The following is a 17,882-nucleotide window of genomic DNA, read 5'->3' as shown; positions in this document are numbered from 1 at the left end:
AGAACATTAAGTTGCATAAGCTGCTTATAGCTTACAAGAGCTATGCTAAATTTAAACTTGCAGATATAAGTTTTTTTTGTAATTCTAATTGGTAAGTTATGAAAATGTTTGACTTAAGAAAATGGTGCCTGTTTAATATTGTTTTTCTTTTGTAAACAAGTTAAAAACCATTCCCCTAGGAATTCAAAGAAATACCTACATACACATACACTCCCCCACAACTTCCCCATGCCCTTAGGTAAAAATTCTTCATTAAATAGAATATTCTTCATTAAATAGAATTCTTCATTAAGTAGAAATTCTTCATATAATAGAATATTCATTAAATAGAATATCATGTCTTCATGATAGCCTTTTTCTTTTTTAAAGCAAAAGCATATATTTATCTACCCCATACTCCCAAATGGAAATATTTCTACCCCAAAACTAAAGAAAGAAATGCTATTTCCCTTGAGTCACTTGGGTTAGAAGGAATAAGCCTACTGCCAGAATTGAACATAACTTTCTATCAAAGAACAAAGCTGAGCGCATTTCCCTTCCAGAAGGTGAGAAATTTTTTCTTTTTCTGGTCATTTAACTGCCTTTAACCTCTAGATCCATATTAATTTGCATGTTTGAATAAAAAGAATGAAACATCCTTCTAATCCAAATATATACTTCCTTATCCTTGACAAACAGATCTCAGCCACTTCCTGTGATGTTTCATTGCACTAAGTTGAGATCCTTTGCTCAGGAAGTTTCTCAAGTGTAAAAATATTGGATAAGAAAACAGAAACTAATCTTCAAGTCTGAACTGCATTTAGGTTAAATTGCTTAAAAACAAATGATCAGGGACACAGAGTTCCATCTCAGTGGCAGGTTCTAAGAGCAACTGAGCTATATGACAACTAACATCTCAGGAGAAAACTCTTCCAATAGTGTTATTTTTAAAACTTTAAAGGTATAGACCAAACTTGTCAAGTACATTTTTTAGTATTTATTTCTGGTCTGTTTCAACTCTCCTAATGACATGAAAGTGTTGTGATTGTTTTCTCTTAAAAGTCATCAACTGCTTGGGAGGCCCGGGTGGATCACCGGGTCAGGATTTCGAGACCAGCTTGGCCAGCATGGTGAAACCCCGTCTCTACTAAAAATACAAAAATTAGCTAGGCGTGCTGGTGCGCGCCTGTAGTCCCAGCTACTCAAGAGGCTGAGGCAGGACAATTGTTTGAACCTGGCAGGTGGAGGTTGCAGAGAGTCGAGATTGCGCCACCGCACTCCAGCCTGGGCAACAGAACGAGGCTCCAACTCAAAAACAAAAACAAACAAACAAACAAAGTCATCAACTGCTTTGAAACCTTGAAAAATCTGTAGCATTGAAGAGGGCAGTAACCACAGAATATGCAACCATGAATCCCTAATGCCACCTCACAGAGTGCCCAGCACTTGACTGGTGATTAGCAAATGTCTGCTAAGTGAAGAAGAAAGAATACTGTTTCCAAAAACCTTGGCAATCTCATTGAGAATGTCTTGGTATTTATTTTCGGATGACACGTGTCCAGTCTGTTCCAACGTCCGAAGATTCCTCTGGATTTTCCTCTTCTTCTGCTCAAGAGGCAGCTGTGCATCTTCAATCATAGACTGGCTATGCTTCATTTCTTCTGGAGTCCTGGAATCTATCATTGCACGGCTCACCATGTCCGTAGCATGGTCTACCTCCTGAAAAGAGAATATCAAGATGCTGATTTTTCTCTGATCCCCTAATTTCACAGTTCATAAGCTACACAATGCAAGTTAATGTCAAAATGAAAGTAGTCCTGCAGCCAAAGTTCAGAGACTAGAACCAGAACATGTTCTTCCTGAGTTTTGAAGTAGGTCTTTGAAAGGAATTACTTCATCTTTTCGATAGCAAGCCTTATTTGGGAAAAATTCTCAATAGCTACTTTATTGCCAAGGCAACAAATCACTATAGTAATGGACATATTTTAATGGATAACTGCTACTTTGTTCCCCAGATGGAAGGATTTCGATTCCTGGATAGGCTAGCTGAGGAAACTAAAACTAGATTACCTATTGAAATGTGGCTATGAGAACCCTGAATGTTCAGAACCCAGCTAAACTCTCACACATCAGCCATGTTTATGGAGAGTCCTAAACTAAACCAACAGTAAGGCAGTCAGAGAGCTTTATTCTTATAAGGGAATCACAAACCAGCAACTCTGAAAAACTTGCAAAGTTTCTTTGAGCCAAAGGGAATAAGAATATTCTAGCACATTATAAATTCCCAAACGATGAGTAAATGAATGAATGAATGAATGAATACTCTTTGGATAGTCTGTTCAAGGAAACAGTAACAAAAAGAGACTATTGGTCTTCCCATTTCATCGTACTAGACAATTGACTGACCCAATAGATGAAGTCTAAGGAAACGACTGTTAGTTAGGCACAGTAATCTTAGACACAGGACAGGTAGGTCAACATTATTGACACAGGAACATTATTACCAGGTTAGCAGTAAATAACAAAAGCAGCAGCCAACATCATTGCGCACTTAATGTGCGCCAGATACGGATGTACCCACTTAACATGTTTAACTCACTTAATCCTGCCTGTGAGCTGGGTACTATTATTATACCCATTTTACAGTTGAGGAAACTGGGGCACAGCAATGCTTCTTAAGTGCGCAGAGTTACACACCTAGGAGGTGCAGAGGTATAGTTGATCTCAGAAGTCTGTGTTCTTAGTCACTTATTCATGACACATTAAGGGGAAAATGAAAAATAGTAAGGAGTAAAAGTCTTTCATACTAACCTAGTATAATATTTTACCCACATTGTTTAAAACATATTCACATATTAACAAACATGTGATTTGAAGTTTTGTTTTACATTTTTTATTAAAAATTTTTAAAAATTAGAGATGGGGGGGTCTCACTGTGTTGTCCAGGCTGGTGTTGAACTCCTGGGCTCAAGTGATCTACACGCCTCAGTCTTCCAAAGTACTGGGATTACAGACATGAGCTACCATGCCCAGCCTTTTATATTTTTTAAATTAAAAACTATTACAAGGATTCCTTGGCAATCAATTAAATTAAGAATGATCCAGGAAAATTATGTGTAGCTCTGCTAAGAAATAGTTAATTAAATAACTTTTGTTTAGGGAGCGGCAATTATTGGTACTAAAATAACAACCTTGAATTTATTTTAGAATGAACAATGACGTATTTTCAAAGATGTTAATAAAAAGCTAAATGCAAGACTGTTGTGAAACCTCACTTACGCTAACATAATGATGCTTTGACTCAGTGGACTCAACATTTGCTTCTGAAGCATTTGGAAAACATCTTCAACATGTGAGATGCTTATTTGTTTCAAGTTAGTAAATACATAAAATGTGAAAGGTATTTTTCAATATCCTGTCAGCTAGAACTCTTTCAACTGACTTATTTGCCCATTATGATGAACATTTCCAGGCTTTGAAAAACCCAGAACTATCATCCTAGGTTAAGACAAAAGTATATTTGGCATGAATTTGGTGCTGTATTTTCTATTTCATTCCCATTGATACTTCATACAGGTTTATATATGGCTGAACTCAGTCCACTACAGTAATAGATAAAATTCCTTACTTCCGGACCATGTCAGATACAGTTTCTCTGAGATAATAAACATTTGGCATAAAGATTTATGAAGAAAATCAACTTCTGTCTATTATTATTTTACACTTAAAGCCAAATTACCTGTTGCGCAGTTGCTGGTGTCTCTAAGATTTCTGTCAATGTGTTCCCTGGCTGGTTCCGGATCACATCAATTATCAGCTTCTTGGTCCTTAACAAAACAGAGAGACAGACTTTCAGACTGTAGTCCTTATGCACAAAAATCTGCTTCTCCTAAGAGAGTGCACAAACACATACAATACTGAAGCTTCAAAGATAATACCTTACAATAAAACATTCTTGCAGATATTCACCAGGTCTGCTGTAAGGCTCCTGAAAGTTTATGAATGCTTGATAATCAAAGTCTGGGCTTTCTGTGCTTGATGTTGTTGCATTATACTGTCAGTAACATGGGTACAAGTGTATCGCAAGATTTCTTCTGTAAATACTTTTCCTTCTTTTTTAGACGGAGACTACTTTTTGATGGGCAGGAGGAGCAAGTGCTGCTGATATGGCCTGCTACTGCAGAGTGCAGGAATGATATCTAATATTCTCCTTTCCTGACTTTAATAGCACCTAGACTTCTGGGCTGGCTTAATACCTCATAAGCCTTTAGGAGCCAGACCAACTGTTACCTTTCCTGCTATCAGAAAGCTATTAAAGAGTCTGAAGACCAGTGGGAGCAAACATTCAGTGTGGGCTGTGGAGGCTTGGTCTGTCAGCTGACATAGCAGCGAGGAGGATGGTGTTCAAGGGCCTGAGCAACTAACAAATAGGGTTAGGTCCTCACCTTCAGGTGGAAGAGAATAGAAGAGCTTCTCAGTAGAAAGTAAAGAGCTGGAAAATTCTTCTGGAAGTACGAAAACCATATGTTCTCTCATAGGTGTTCTTTATGGCAATTGGCCACCTCTTCCTAGTGAGGCATCATGTTATGTAATTACGTACAAAGGTTTTAACAAAAGCTAAAGGGTCAAATCTGCTCACTTTTACATAAGGTGGAAACAGTATTACTGGAAAAGGCTTTCCTTCTAAAAAGAAAAAATAGGGCCAGGCGAGGTGGCTAACTCCTGTAATCCCAGCATTTTGGGAGGCCAAGGTGGGCGGATCACCTGACGTCAGAAGTTCCAGACCACCCTGGCCAACATGGCGAAACCCCATCCCTACTAAGAATACAAAAATTAGCTGGGCATGGTGGCGTGTGCCTGTAATTCCAGCTGCTCAGGAGGCCTAGGTGTGAGAATTGCTTAAACCCGGGAGGCAGAGGTTGCAGTAAGCTGAAATCGTGCCACTGCACTCCAGCCTAGGTGACAGAGTGAGATACCATCTCAGATAGATATCTAGATATCTAGATAGACAGATAGATAGATAGATAGAAAGAAAGAAAAAGGAAGAAGAAAAGGAAACACAGACAAAAGTTTGTTTAAATTATACATACACTGGTCTAATCGACGTCTGAAGTTTCACTTTTACTGTAGTCCCATTATTGCATTTAACTTTAGTTATTTCAGAGTCATTACATGGTATCACTGAATGACTAATTTTTCTTCCTAAACTCTAGCAGGAAATGTTCATGTAGCATGAAATTTAGAAATGAGAAGAAAATTTTCACATTTTGAAGGATATGGGCAATTACTCCCAAATGACAGAGAAAATCCTCCAAGTTAATTACAAATATATTACTTTTGAAAATAGGATAAAATCCAATAAGCCATCTGTAAACATCATTTTTCTCGTTTCCTATTTATCAGAAATCTGTGTGAAAAGAACAATCACAATGTGTCTTCCTTGCCTCCCTTCCCCCTAGCCTTTGGAGAACCATTTCCTCTGGCCCCATGACCCTTTGCTGCTGGGGATTTACAGGCTGTCTGGGAATGCACAGCTAAATACTCCATGGAGAGTCAAAGGTGGGCCCACAGCTAATTACAGCCACGTGGGGGATGGCATGTTTCCTAAAGCGGCTGTGGCTGAGAAAGCCATGTATCCTTTCCTTCCTACACACCACCTTCCTCCAGCCATCATCATCAATGTATTAAACAGGAACACTGAGTTAAAAATAAAAGCGTTGGATGATTTAAAAAATGTCAATATAGTAACTTTCTTATTTGAAATAGTATTCTCAGAACTAATTGTGATATACAGTTTCTAGGGAACTTCTAGTTCTTTAGAGAAGCTGTGCAATGACCAAATGACTGGAGTCAATAAAACGTGCCCCACCAAAGACAAAGAATGTTTATTTGCTCAAGAGTTGCTGGAGGACAAACTGCTCACACAGCCTGTTTCCCTTGGACTTCTACTGTACATCAGGCCTGTGGAATTCATTACCAAAGTTCTACCTCAGACATAAGTAACCATCCAGTCCCATGACAGGGATCCCACCTCCCTCCCACTACAGTGTGTCTAGTGCTTAAGGACGATGGGGACGGACAGATTTAAAGCCAAATCTGTCTTGGCTTGGACTCTTGTTGCATATTAGCCATGTGGATTTGTGCAAGTTATATAATCCTTGTAGGTTTTGTTTTTTCATTTATAAAACAGGAATCTCTCAGGACTGATGCAAGGATTGGATGAAAAGATCTAAAGCCTTCTGTGAGGTCTGGCACATGGTAAGCACTCACATGGTCGTTAAAGCTGTGCTGCCCATGATGGCCGCCACTGGCCACAGGTGGCACTTGAGCACTTGAGACATGGCTAGTACAAACTGAGATGTGCTGTGTGAAACACACACTGGATTTTGAAGATGTTGTATGAAACAAATAATGTACAATATTTCATCAATTTTTTACATTTATTACATATTTAAATATTTTTGGATATATTGGGTTAAATAAAATATATTATTAGAATTAATTTCATCTTTTTTTTTAAAATGAGGCTTCTAGAAAACTTAAAATTACGTGTGGCTCATATTAAATTTCTTTTGAGGAGTACAATATTGGCACATTCCATTCTCAAACAGGAGCTCACTCTGAGAGGCCTGCCTTCCAGGGCCACCCAGTCATGAAACCTTGTTAGTCTTAGGACTGTGGCCCTGAGGGAGACCTTTGAAAAACAATCCAGTCCCTGATTGTACAAATGTGGCAACTAAGACCTAAGAGACTAGAGCTCCAGGAAACAAGTCCAATTCCCTTTCCAAATCAGCAGCTCCTGAAAAACCTATAGAGAAATGCCAAGACTGTGTCCCTCTATCCCCTCTTCCACCATCTTTCCTTTTCCAAGTGAAACCACTCAGTCCCTTAAAGCTCCTCACAATGGCATCTGCAGAGAGCTCACAGTCCTGCTCACATTCCAGTTGCCAATGACCTTAATATGCATCCCCCTTCCCACCCCAGTCCAAATATAACATTCTGGATATGGTCTGACCAGCATAAATCAACTGCTTAGAGTACTGGCGCCAGGGCTCTTCAAATATGTAAGATAGGTTGATCCAAACCATGGGTCTTGCTCTCCCTGAATGAGGAGGTATCTAATTTTGAAAAAGAATTAAGAAAAAAAGAGAAAGAAATACACCAGGGAGTTTATTCATCATAGCTGTGCTCAAACCCCACTGTAGATAAATGAGCCCATATGGCACTTGCAAGCTGGTGTGGCCCCTTGGGTTTGGCCACTCCATTCATATGGCATCTATTATTACCAGTAGCATTCCTGAAGCTCCCCCCTCTGTCATCTGCTTATACTGTGCCCAACGTTGAAAAGGAATCAGTGTTTGTGGAAACTAAGGAATATTTTCAATATTTAAAATCCTAACAAGATAATTTACATTATTAGCTCCAGACCTCAAATATCACCTTAGCCATTTAGTGCTCCTGCTAGTTTGGACCAAAAAACAAGGAAATCTTTCAGCTGGGATCATGGAACCTAAACGTAATCATGTGATAGGAAATTCTTAAGAGATGACAATTTAAGCACTCAAGCAGCTAAGTATGATTAAAAACCACAAATATTGCCTTCTACTTAAACGCACATACTTTTGTGGGAAACTAAGCTTAATTAAGGCCATAAGGATCACATATTTTTAGTTGAATCATAAGTTATAATGAAAGGTTGACAACTGCATAGTTTTATATAATTTATATGGTATTAATTATAATTTCATGTGATCATCATAGCCCTTCCTTTCCCCTCTCCTCTATATTATGGAGGAGAAAACTGATGGCAAGGCAACTTGCTGAGTTCCATGGTTAAGTGATAGATTAAGGCTATAACCCTATGTCATCCTAAGACTCCTTGACTAGGTTTTTAGGATTCCTCGACCAGGCTTTTTTTTTTTTTTAATATCCCTGTGCTTGGTAGTGTTAGAAAAATAGCAATAGCCCAAACTGAGGTTCTCTATTCTATAAACATACACAAAGGAAAAAGAAATAAACGTTTCTTCCTACTCCGATATGTGCCCTTTGTCCCTCCTCTTTGGCGTGGAAAGATGCTCCAGCCTCCGTTACTCAGTAACTGCTCAGCTAATAATTCTCATTATTTATTCTAAGATTCCTAAGAATGCAAAGAACAATGACCTTGCCCTTGACAAGCTGTAAAACTTTATGATCAAGAGTGTAGGCCCTGGAGGATTTAAAATCATGTGGGTTTGAATCTCTGTTCCACTTAGTAACTGTGTTACCCAGAAAAAGGTTTATACCTGTTCTGTGCCTAGTTTCCTCATCTGTAGAATACTGATAATAACCTCCACTCTCTTGGGGTTGCTGAGAATATTACATACATATTTCATACGTGTTTATTTTAATATATATACGCACATGTTATTCTCTTTCTCTCTTTACAGATTGTGGGTCCCTTTTCCAAAATGCTTGGGCCCAAAAGTGTTTCAGATTTTTTATCTTTTCAGATTTTGGAATATTTGCATTATATACTTACTGCTTCAGCATCCTAAATCCGAAAATTCAAAACGCTTCAAAGAGCATTTCCTTTGACCACTGTCAGCTCTCAAAAGGTTTGGAATTCTGGAACACTTTGCATTTGCACAGTATATAAAAACTGTCCCTGGGCCATGGTAAGCACTACATAGGTGTTTGCTATTATCATCATCTTCATCTTCATCTAATGAGCAAGAATTATGAGACTAGCATGGAATTAAATTTATAAACATAATGACTAACAATGCCTCAAATTCTGCTACTATGGGGGCCTCCATGAAGATGAGTTACTCATGACTGGAAAACTAGTGACATTGTAATTAAACATAAGGGCATTTCTGAAAGTTAAGAACACAATCTGTTTCACAAAAAAGTAGAATAGTTTTTTGATAGAGAAAAGCTAGGTATTTTCACATCCCAATTGCTCTGCATTTCATGTCTGTCCACTTCATAACTTATAAAAGTCATTGTCTGATTTTAGTTAAATTTGGTTCTCTAATGAATCTCAAGAACTATATCTTATGCTTGAGTTACAAATTCGGTTTATTAGCTCGGAAAAAAGTCATCCTCATGAGAGTGTTCAAATCAATATTTTAAAGGAGTGGTCCCCAACCTTTTTGGCACCAGGGACAGGTTTTGTGGAAGACAATTTTTCCATGGACGGGGTGGGGGATGGTTTCGGGTTGATTCAAGTGCATTACATTTATTGTGCACTTTATTTCTATTATTATTGCATTGTAATATATAATGAAATAATTATACAACTCACCATAATACAGAATAAGTGGATGCCCTGAGCTTGTTTTCCTGCAACTGGACAGTCCCATCTGTGGGTGATGGGAGACAGTGACAGATCATCAGGCATTAGATTCTCATAAGGAGTGTGCAACCTAGATCCCTTGCATGTGCAGCTCACGATAGGGTTCGCACTCCTATGAGAATCTACTGCTGCCACTGATCTGACAGGAGGCGGAGCTCAGGTGTTAATGCCAGCGATGGGGAGCAGCTGTAAATACAGATGAAGCTTCACTTGCTCCCCTCCTGCTGTGTGGCCTGGTTCCTAACAGGCCATGGACTGATACTGGTACTTTTAGACTTCAGTTTCCTTGCCTTAAAGAAAAAGACTCAGTTTTCAGGTTCCCTGTCAATGCTGCACTTTGTAATTATCTGTTAGTATCAAGATTTTTTCAAATATGTACTTTAAAGGAAATATATTTAGAAGCAGGGCTTGGCTAAAATCATAGAACTAATTCTATTGAACCTTTTGGGCAATATCCAAATTTCACTTTCAGGAATGGCTAACCAGTCAGTGTTGATTTCAAATTGTTACCTACATTGATCACTGGGCTGCTTAGTAAAGTGGTTGGCCAACAGTAAGATCTCACAGTATGCCAAGAGGAAGGCCTTTGAGCATAAAAGACTTAGGGCCTCTATTAAAACACTGGCCTCAAGCCTTTTTTACATAAATGGAAAAGTTGATCCTAAAATTCACATATAACTGCAAGAGACCTATTCAACTGCAAGACTAAAACAATCTTGAAAAAGAAGAAAGAAGTTGGAGGACTTCCGTATTTCGAAACTCACTACAAAGCTACAGTGATCAATATGGTGTGGCACTAGTACAAGGATAGACATATAAGTGAATGGAGTAGAATTGAAAATCCAGAAATAAAGCCATACATGTATCGTCAATTAGTTTTTGACAAGGGTGCCTAGACCATTCTATGGAGAAAGAATAGTCTGTTTAACTAATAGTGCTAGGACAACTGGACATCCACATGCAAAAGAATGAAGGTGGGGCCAGGAGCAGTGGCTCACGCCTGTAATCCCAGCACTTTGGGAGGCTGCGGTGGGCGGATCACGAGGTCAGGAGATGGAGACCATCCTGGCTGACACGGTGAAACCCCGTCTCTACTAAAAACACAAAAAATTAGCTGGGCATGGTGGCAGACACCTGTAGCCCCAGCTACTTGGGAGGCTGAGGCAGAAGAATGGCATGAACCCAGGAGGCAGAGCTTGCAGTGACCCGAGATCATGCCACTGCACTCCAGCCTGGGCGACAGAGTGAGACTCTGTCTCAAACAAAACACAACAACAATAACAACAAAAAAAGAATGAAGGTGGACACCTGTCTCACACCACACACAAAAATTAACTCAAAAAGGGTTAATATACCTAACTGTAAAAGCTAAAACTATAGAACCTTTAGAAGAAAACATTGGGGTAAATCTCACAAGTAACAACAACAACAACAACAACAAAAACAGATAAACTGGACTTCATCAAAATTTAAAAAAAAAAAACATTTGTGCAGAAAAGGACATTATGAAGAGAGTAAAAAGACAACCCACAGAAGGGGCAAAAATATTTGCAAATCATATATCTGATAAGGGTCCAGTGTCCAGAATATATAAACAACTCTTACAACTGAGGAACAAAACCACAAACAACCTAATTTTAAAATGGACAAAGGACTTAAATAGACATTTCTCCAAAAAGAATACATAAATACACAAGTGGATGACAAACATACGGAAGGATCCTCAACATTATTGGTCATTGGAAAAGTACAAACCAAAACCACAGTGAGATACGACTTCATATCTTCAGGCAAAAGTTCAAAGACATAGAGTGCAGACTAGTAGTTGCTAGGGGCTGGGCAGCAGCGGGGAATGGGGAACGACTACTTAATGGGTACAGGGTTCACATCTGATAAAAATGTTCTGGAACTAGACAACAGTGATGGTTGCACACTGAGAATGTACTAAATGCATGTACACTTTAAAATGGCTGAAATGGTAAGTTTTATGTGTAGTTTACCACAATAAAAAATAAACCCACTGCTGGCTCTACATAGTGTGGTGATTAAAGAAGTGGATAGTGTTTGTTTCCAACACACACTGGGAGGATGGGGGAGAGCCACACAAGGGCAGAGGCTGGGTAATGGGTAAGGCAAACAGGACAATGTCCCAGGTTTCCCAGGCTAAGACACATTGCTTCCAGACAGGCCTGCCTTTCATGGTTTTATCTTTAAATGTGATTTCCTAGAATTTGCGGAATCATGGAGACTCATGTTCAGGAATAAGTATAAATATATATGATATTCAGATTATCTGATACTTTGAACTACTCAAATTGTGAGTCTCAGATATCATGCAGACATTTGAGTTGACTGGACTTAGAAAATGATGTTCAAATAGCAGACAAAACTAATTAAGAAAAAATTTCTTCCCGCTACTTCTAAAGGACAAAGCTTATGAGATCGTGGGATACTTGGCCTAATTTCATTTACATGGCAAAACCACACAATCTGTATTTCCAGTTATCTTTATAATTGGCACTTGTTCAGAGGAACCCAGGGTGTAGACTTTCTCCCCCTTTCTCTCCTGCCCTGCCCTGAATTGTCTCCCTGAAATTTTGATCTGCCTTGGTAATCTGTAGTCAAAAAGAACTGCCCTCAACTCTTGTGAGGCCAAGGGTGAGTCCTAGTCCTGCAACTTGGTCACGGTCCTACTGTCGAGCTGTGCTCTCCACCCCTGTAAGACAGGGGCTGTTACCAGCTTACCCACTGTTGTATCCCAGCCTCAAGCCCAGGGCATGAACAGAGTAGGTAGTCAAGCATTTGCTGCATGACCGAATGGTGCCTCAGATGATCTGAGGACAAAATCAAGAAGCCTAAGAGAGGAACATATCAACACAGCACAGTGAAGAAGCTCTTCCTGTTGTTTTCACAGATGATTGAATGTTTAAAAAAAAAAAATCAAGTGGAGATGAATGCTGTCTTCATTCACACTTCAAGCACACTTCAGCACATCAGTGGCAGGACAGAAAGCTCTTGCCACAAATTAAAGCAACCTCAGAACTCAGGACAGGTAGCTTGGAAGTAATATGTTTAGTATTGTCTCAACACATACTTGTTCCCTTTGTCCTTATTTTTCCACTTCCAGTCTCCATCTCACCCTAATACATAACTGTTCTAATGTACTGATATGCATTCTTGGGTTTGTATAAGTTCTTGAAAACTGTATTGCTTGGTCAGTGGGTGCTTTTGATTTATGGTGCTTTGATTTATGGTGTTGTATCATGAATCTCATTCTCTTTCTTACTCTGTGTGTAAAGGATGGATGTGGAATATCCTTGATTCTTTGATGGAGAAATGATAGTATTATTTAAAGTGTGAATGCTTCACTTGAAATCTTTGGCGGCAGGAAGCAGGGTACAAATAAAAGTCAAAGCTGGTAAATGTATCCGGGATCAGTTTAACAGGAAGGAAGGCCAATAAATCAGATGCTATCGTAATGTCTTATTGTAGGTATGTGTTTTTATATTATGATTTTATACCGGAAATTAACGTTGGTTAACTGAATTTCCTCACTAATCTTCTGGCCACTCTGTAATAGATATTTCTCTTCAGTTATCTAAGGACTTGCATAAGCTGAGTTAATCATTTCTCAAAGGAAAAAAATCAAATTACTACATGGAAAGCTAAAAACCAAGGAAGGTGTTGTAAACTATTGTAATATTTAATTCCTTCCTAAATTCTAAAGAGTCTATTATCCTTTGGTTAGATGTTTGATGGATATACATAATAGATTTCAATGTTCACATACTTTTAAATAAATTAGTTGGGATTTAGCCTTATTTGAATTTGCATGGTTTAAGATGTGTATTTGGAGACATGTGCCCTTTAACCCCCAAACTTACTTTATCATGAGGCTTCGGCTATCTATAGCTTCACCGTCCTCTATGTCATATTTGCTTGTCAAGACAAGAGAAATCTCGGTCTTTGAAAGCTGACTTAGTGTATTTGCCTTGTTAGGGTCATTGGGGTCAACTGCTCCTTCCCCTGTAGTGAAAAAACCTAGTGTTATTTTTCCAATTCACTCTTTGTGATGATGGCACCAACAATGTAAGATAAAGGTTCTGTGGGAAAGATAGGCTTGGTAATTAAATAGGAGATCACGGTCTTCACAAAACCCACATTCTACTGTAGCTAAAGTATTTAAAGCTTTTAAAATATCCGATTGAAAAATGAAAATGACATGGGACATAGGTATTTCAAATACAAATTACTAAAAAGGATAACTGTTAATAAAAGTATTTTTCATTTTCTAATAAATTTGGTTCTTTAATGATGCCTTTTTTCTGTATAATACAGGTTGACAATTCCTTTTTGACATATCTGGAGCTTACCTTCAAGAATATTGAATTATTTTATAATCCCGGACTCTAATAATTATAGAACTCTTACTGTAGGAAGGGGCAAGTGTAGTTGTTACTCTTTAAATATCCTTAAGCATTAAGGATAATTGTTTTATCTAGGATAGGAAAACCAACGAACCAACCAACCAACCCACCCAATTAAACAAAAACCAAGGGATAAGTAGAAGGAACAAGCTCTTACCAAGAAAAGATTCCACGGTCGGCACCTCTCCCAGCGACCCCAGCAATTCACTCAGTAAGTCATTTTTCTCAGGGGCAATTGCATCCTGGTGTTCCAACAGGAGCTTTATGTAGAAAGCAACACACACACAAAGAAAAAAGTAAATTCTCAACTGTACCATATTTATATGAAATTTTTCATAATTTCCTCCTCATACCATTTAAATCTTAAATATGAGTATGACATTTATAAAAATTAGAGACATAGATACAGTTTTTATTGTATCTCAGAGGGAAGTACCTACTCTACATCAAGAAATTGTTGCAAGAAACGTGTTCATAAACCCTTTTTCAGCAAGGTCTGCTAAGGGGCAGCCTTCTACCACCTGATCTCTGCGCTTCACTCTTCCTCCATAGAAAAAGTCAAAGTTGGGGGAAAGAGTCCAGAATGAGGCAGGTCTTTCAGCTAACATTGGTAGCAAACTGGAAGGGCATTTACATCTCTATGCAGTAATCAAATACTACAGTTATCTTTTTCTTAATCACTACTATTAGCTGTTTCAATCTGTCTTGCATTGAAGATCTCTCATGGGTAAGGATGTAAGAGACCTAGATGTCCTGAGTGGTTTCCCCTTTCCTTATCCTAAGAAGGCCCAAAGATGAGTAACATCTGCTGGGGTGTCTTGCCAGGTCTTACAGGAAACAGCGTTAACTCCTGAGGGGTAGCAGCACTCGGGGGAAACCATGAAAGATAACACATTGTTTTTTTTTCTTTTAATTTAAACAAATTTTAATGGAGTTGGTTTAATTGTTACAACCTTATACATGAACAGCGACACATCTGTTTTTGCTTGCATTTCTAATTAGATTGAAACAACATTTCCAAAGTACGGAACTAGTAATCCTGGAGACAGGAGATAAAATTTGTTGTTCTCAGGAACTATTTTATAAAACTCTGCATCATAATGATAAAGCTAGTTCCTTTTCCATTTTCAATCTTTTTTCCAACAGCTTTACCAAAATAGAATTCAGATACATCAAATCCACTCACTTAAAATGTACGATGCAATGGCTTCTAGTGTATTCACAGAGCTGTGCAGCCATTACCACCCTCTGACTGTAGAACAGTTTCACTGCCCTAAAAGATACCGTGTACCCATTGGCAGTCACTCTCCATTATCTCCTTTCTATCCCCTAGAAACCACAAATATACCTGTATGTATTTGACTACTCTAGGTACCTTAGATAAGTGGTATTTTTCTTTTTGTGACTGGCTCATTTCAATTAGCATAATGTCCTCAAGATTCCTCCATGCTGTAGCATGTATCAGAATTTCCTTCTTTTTAAAGCTGAATAATATTGTATTGTATGAATATAACACATTTTATCCATTCATCTAGTGATAGACGCTTGGCTGTTGTGAACAATGCTGCTATGAACATGAGTGAACAAATAACTCTTTGACTCTGCTTTCAATTTTTTATGGGTATACTCCCAGAAGTGGAACTGTTAGATTATGAGATAATTCTATGTTTAATTTTTTTAATTGATCATGCCGCCATACTCCAGCCTCTATGTTTAAATTTTTGAGGAATGACCATCCTGTTTCCACAGCAGCTGCACCATTTTACATTCCCACCAATGGGGTGCAAGGGTTGCATTTTCTTCACATCCTTCTCAACACTTATTTTCTGTTTTTTTGTTTTTTTTTTTTAATTTTGATATTAATCATCCTACTGGGTGTGAGTGGTATCTCCTTGCAGTTTCAGTTTTGATTTCTCTGATTATTAGTGATGCTGACCATCTGTATACTTCTCTGGAAAAAACATCTGTTAAAGTCCTTTGTTTATATTATAATTGGGTTGTTTTGTTGTCGATTTGTAGGAATTCTTTATATAGTCTAGATATTAACCCTTTACCAGACATGTGATTTGCAAATATTTTCTCCCATTCCATAGGTTATCTTTTCACTCAGTTGATTGTGTCCTTTGATGTGTAATTGTCCAATTTTCAAATTGGATTATGTTTCTATCACTGAGTTGTAGGATTTCATTATATATTCTGGATACAAGTCCCCAATCAAATACGTTATTTACAATTATTTTCTTTCATTCTCTTGGTTGTCTTCTCAAGTTTTTTTTTTTTTTTTTTTTTTTTTTGAGACAAAGTCTCGCTCTATTGCCCAGGCTGGAGTGGTTCACTGCAAGCTCCACCTCCCAGGCTCAAGAGACTTTCGTGCCTCAGCCTTCCGAGTAGCTGGGATTACAGGCATGTGTCACCACACCTGGTTAATTTTTGTATTTTTTAGTAGAGACAGGGTTTCTCCAGTTGGCCAGGCTGGTCTTGAACTCCTGGCCTCAAGTGATCCACCTGCTTCAGCCTCCCAATGTGCTGGGATTACAGGTGTGAGCCACTGCACCTGGATGAAATTTTTTTTTTTTTTTTTTAAATGAGACAAGGTCTGACTCTGTCACCCAGGTTAGGGTACAATGGCATGATCATGGCTCACTGCAGCCTCGAACTTGTGGCTTTAAGGGATCCTCCTGTCTCATTCTCTCGAGTAGCTAGGACTACAGGCATGCACCACTACACCCAGCTAATTTTTTTTCCCTATTTTGTCAAGACGGGGGCTCACTATGTTGCCCAGGCTGATCTCGAACTCCTGGCCTCAAGCATCCTCCCGCTTTGGCCTCCCAAAGTACTAGGATTACAAGCGTCAGCCACCACGTCTAGCCTCAATTTCTTGATATTACTGTTTATAGCTCAAAAGTTTTCAATTTTGATGAAGTCTAGTTTATTTCCTTCCTTTGCTGCTTATATGTTTGGTGTCATATCTAAGAAACTACTGCCTAATCCAGGGTCACAAAGATTTACTCCTATATCTTATTTTGAGGAGATCTATAGTTTCAGCTCTTACATCTATGTCCATCACCCATTTTGAGTTCACTTTTTGTACAGAGTGGAAGGAAGGGGCACAACTACGTTCTCCGGCATGTGAATTTCCAGTTGTCCCAGTACCATTTAGAGACATTATTTTCCCATTGAACTTAGTCCCTTGTCAGAATGAATTAACCATAAATGTGATGGCTTATTTCTAGACTCTCAATTCTATCCCATTGGTCTTTACGTCTAACCTTATGCCAGCATAGCAATGTCTTGATTACTGCCTTTTCCGTTCTCTTCTAATCTTTAAGATCAGTGAAGGAGAGAGTATCTGTTTGATGCTAAATTTTTCTTAACATTTCCCTGACACATGCAGAGTCGTTAACAAAGAGAGAACACACCTCAGATACATAACTTCAAGGCAAGGAAGTGACTGTATCCAACTATTTTGTTTTCATTACACTTATTTTCTTCTAAAGTTTCTGTGTATGGCAAAGCAGGCTTGTTTTTCACTATAGTAGAGGTACTTTGTTTTAAGGCAAAGAAATTACGTGTTGTTTTTAAAAAGGTGAGTTGATTCAAAGAAAGGCATTAAATAAATAATAGAGGTGATACAAAGACCGGGCAAAATCTGGAAAGGCGGTACATATGATGTTTTGGAGGGAAAATTAAGAGACAAGAACAAAATATGCAAGATGGATAAATTTATGTTCTTGTTCTCTGATGAGCCAGGGCAACTGATTTGGCTGTTTTCTTTGGAAATGATTATTTAGGTGGCCACCTTCTACCCTTTATTCTGACAAGATTTCCTGACAGTGTCTTCTTAAAGAGCTTATTTGGAAGTTCTTACATCTTCCTTAGAGAAAGGGGTAAACACATGGCCACAGGCTTGGCAAATCCTGCTACTGCTGTGCTTGTGTCTGCACACGGACGCCTCCACACAGAAGGCAGACAGTAAACAGGACAGTCTTCCTATGAAATTACACAATTTCCCCACATTACATCTGCTTCCAACCTAACACAGGAAGGAATTCCAAATCAGTCACAAGCTCTCTTTCCCAGGATTGAATTCTGTTTTCAATTCTTGTTAACAAAAGAACAGACTATTTCTCCTTAAAGAC

The 17,882-nt window shown here is 38.5% G+C and overlaps 1 protein-coding gene across 4 annotated transcripts in view; it reads right to left on the bottom strand.

Moving 5' to 3' along the window:
- IQGAP2 (IQ motif containing GTPase activating protein 2) overlaps positions 1–17,882 on the bottom strand; it is a 305,467-nt gene that overhangs the window by 10,566 nt on the left and 277,019 nt on the right. For all 4 annotated transcript variants that reach the window (XM_002815661.5, XM_054555643.2, XM_054555645.2 and 1 more), the window contains 4 exons: positions 13,901–14,003; positions 13,201–13,342; positions 3,719–3,806; positions 1,486–1,698 (listed from right to left, as the gene is read on the bottom strand). In XM_002815661.5, the coding sequence (XP_002815707.1) occupies positions 1,486–1,698; positions 3,719–3,806; positions 13,201–13,342; positions 13,901–14,003 (546 nt within the window). The remainder of the gene's footprint in view (positions 1–1,485; positions 1,699–3,718; positions 3,807–13,200; positions 13,343–13,900; positions 14,004–17,882) is intronic.

This window comes from Pongo abelii, chromosome 4 (genome assembly GCF_028885655.2).
Source record: "Pongo abelii isolate AG06213 chromosome 4, NHGRI_mPonAbe1-v2.0_pri, whole genome shotgun sequence".
NCBI classification, from domain to species: domain Eukaryota; kingdom Metazoa; phylum Chordata; class Mammalia; order Primates; family Hominidae; genus Pongo; species Pongo abelii.
The sequence above is the reverse complement of the archived record's forward strand: the minus strand, read 5'-3'. Positions and strand labels throughout refer to the sequence as shown.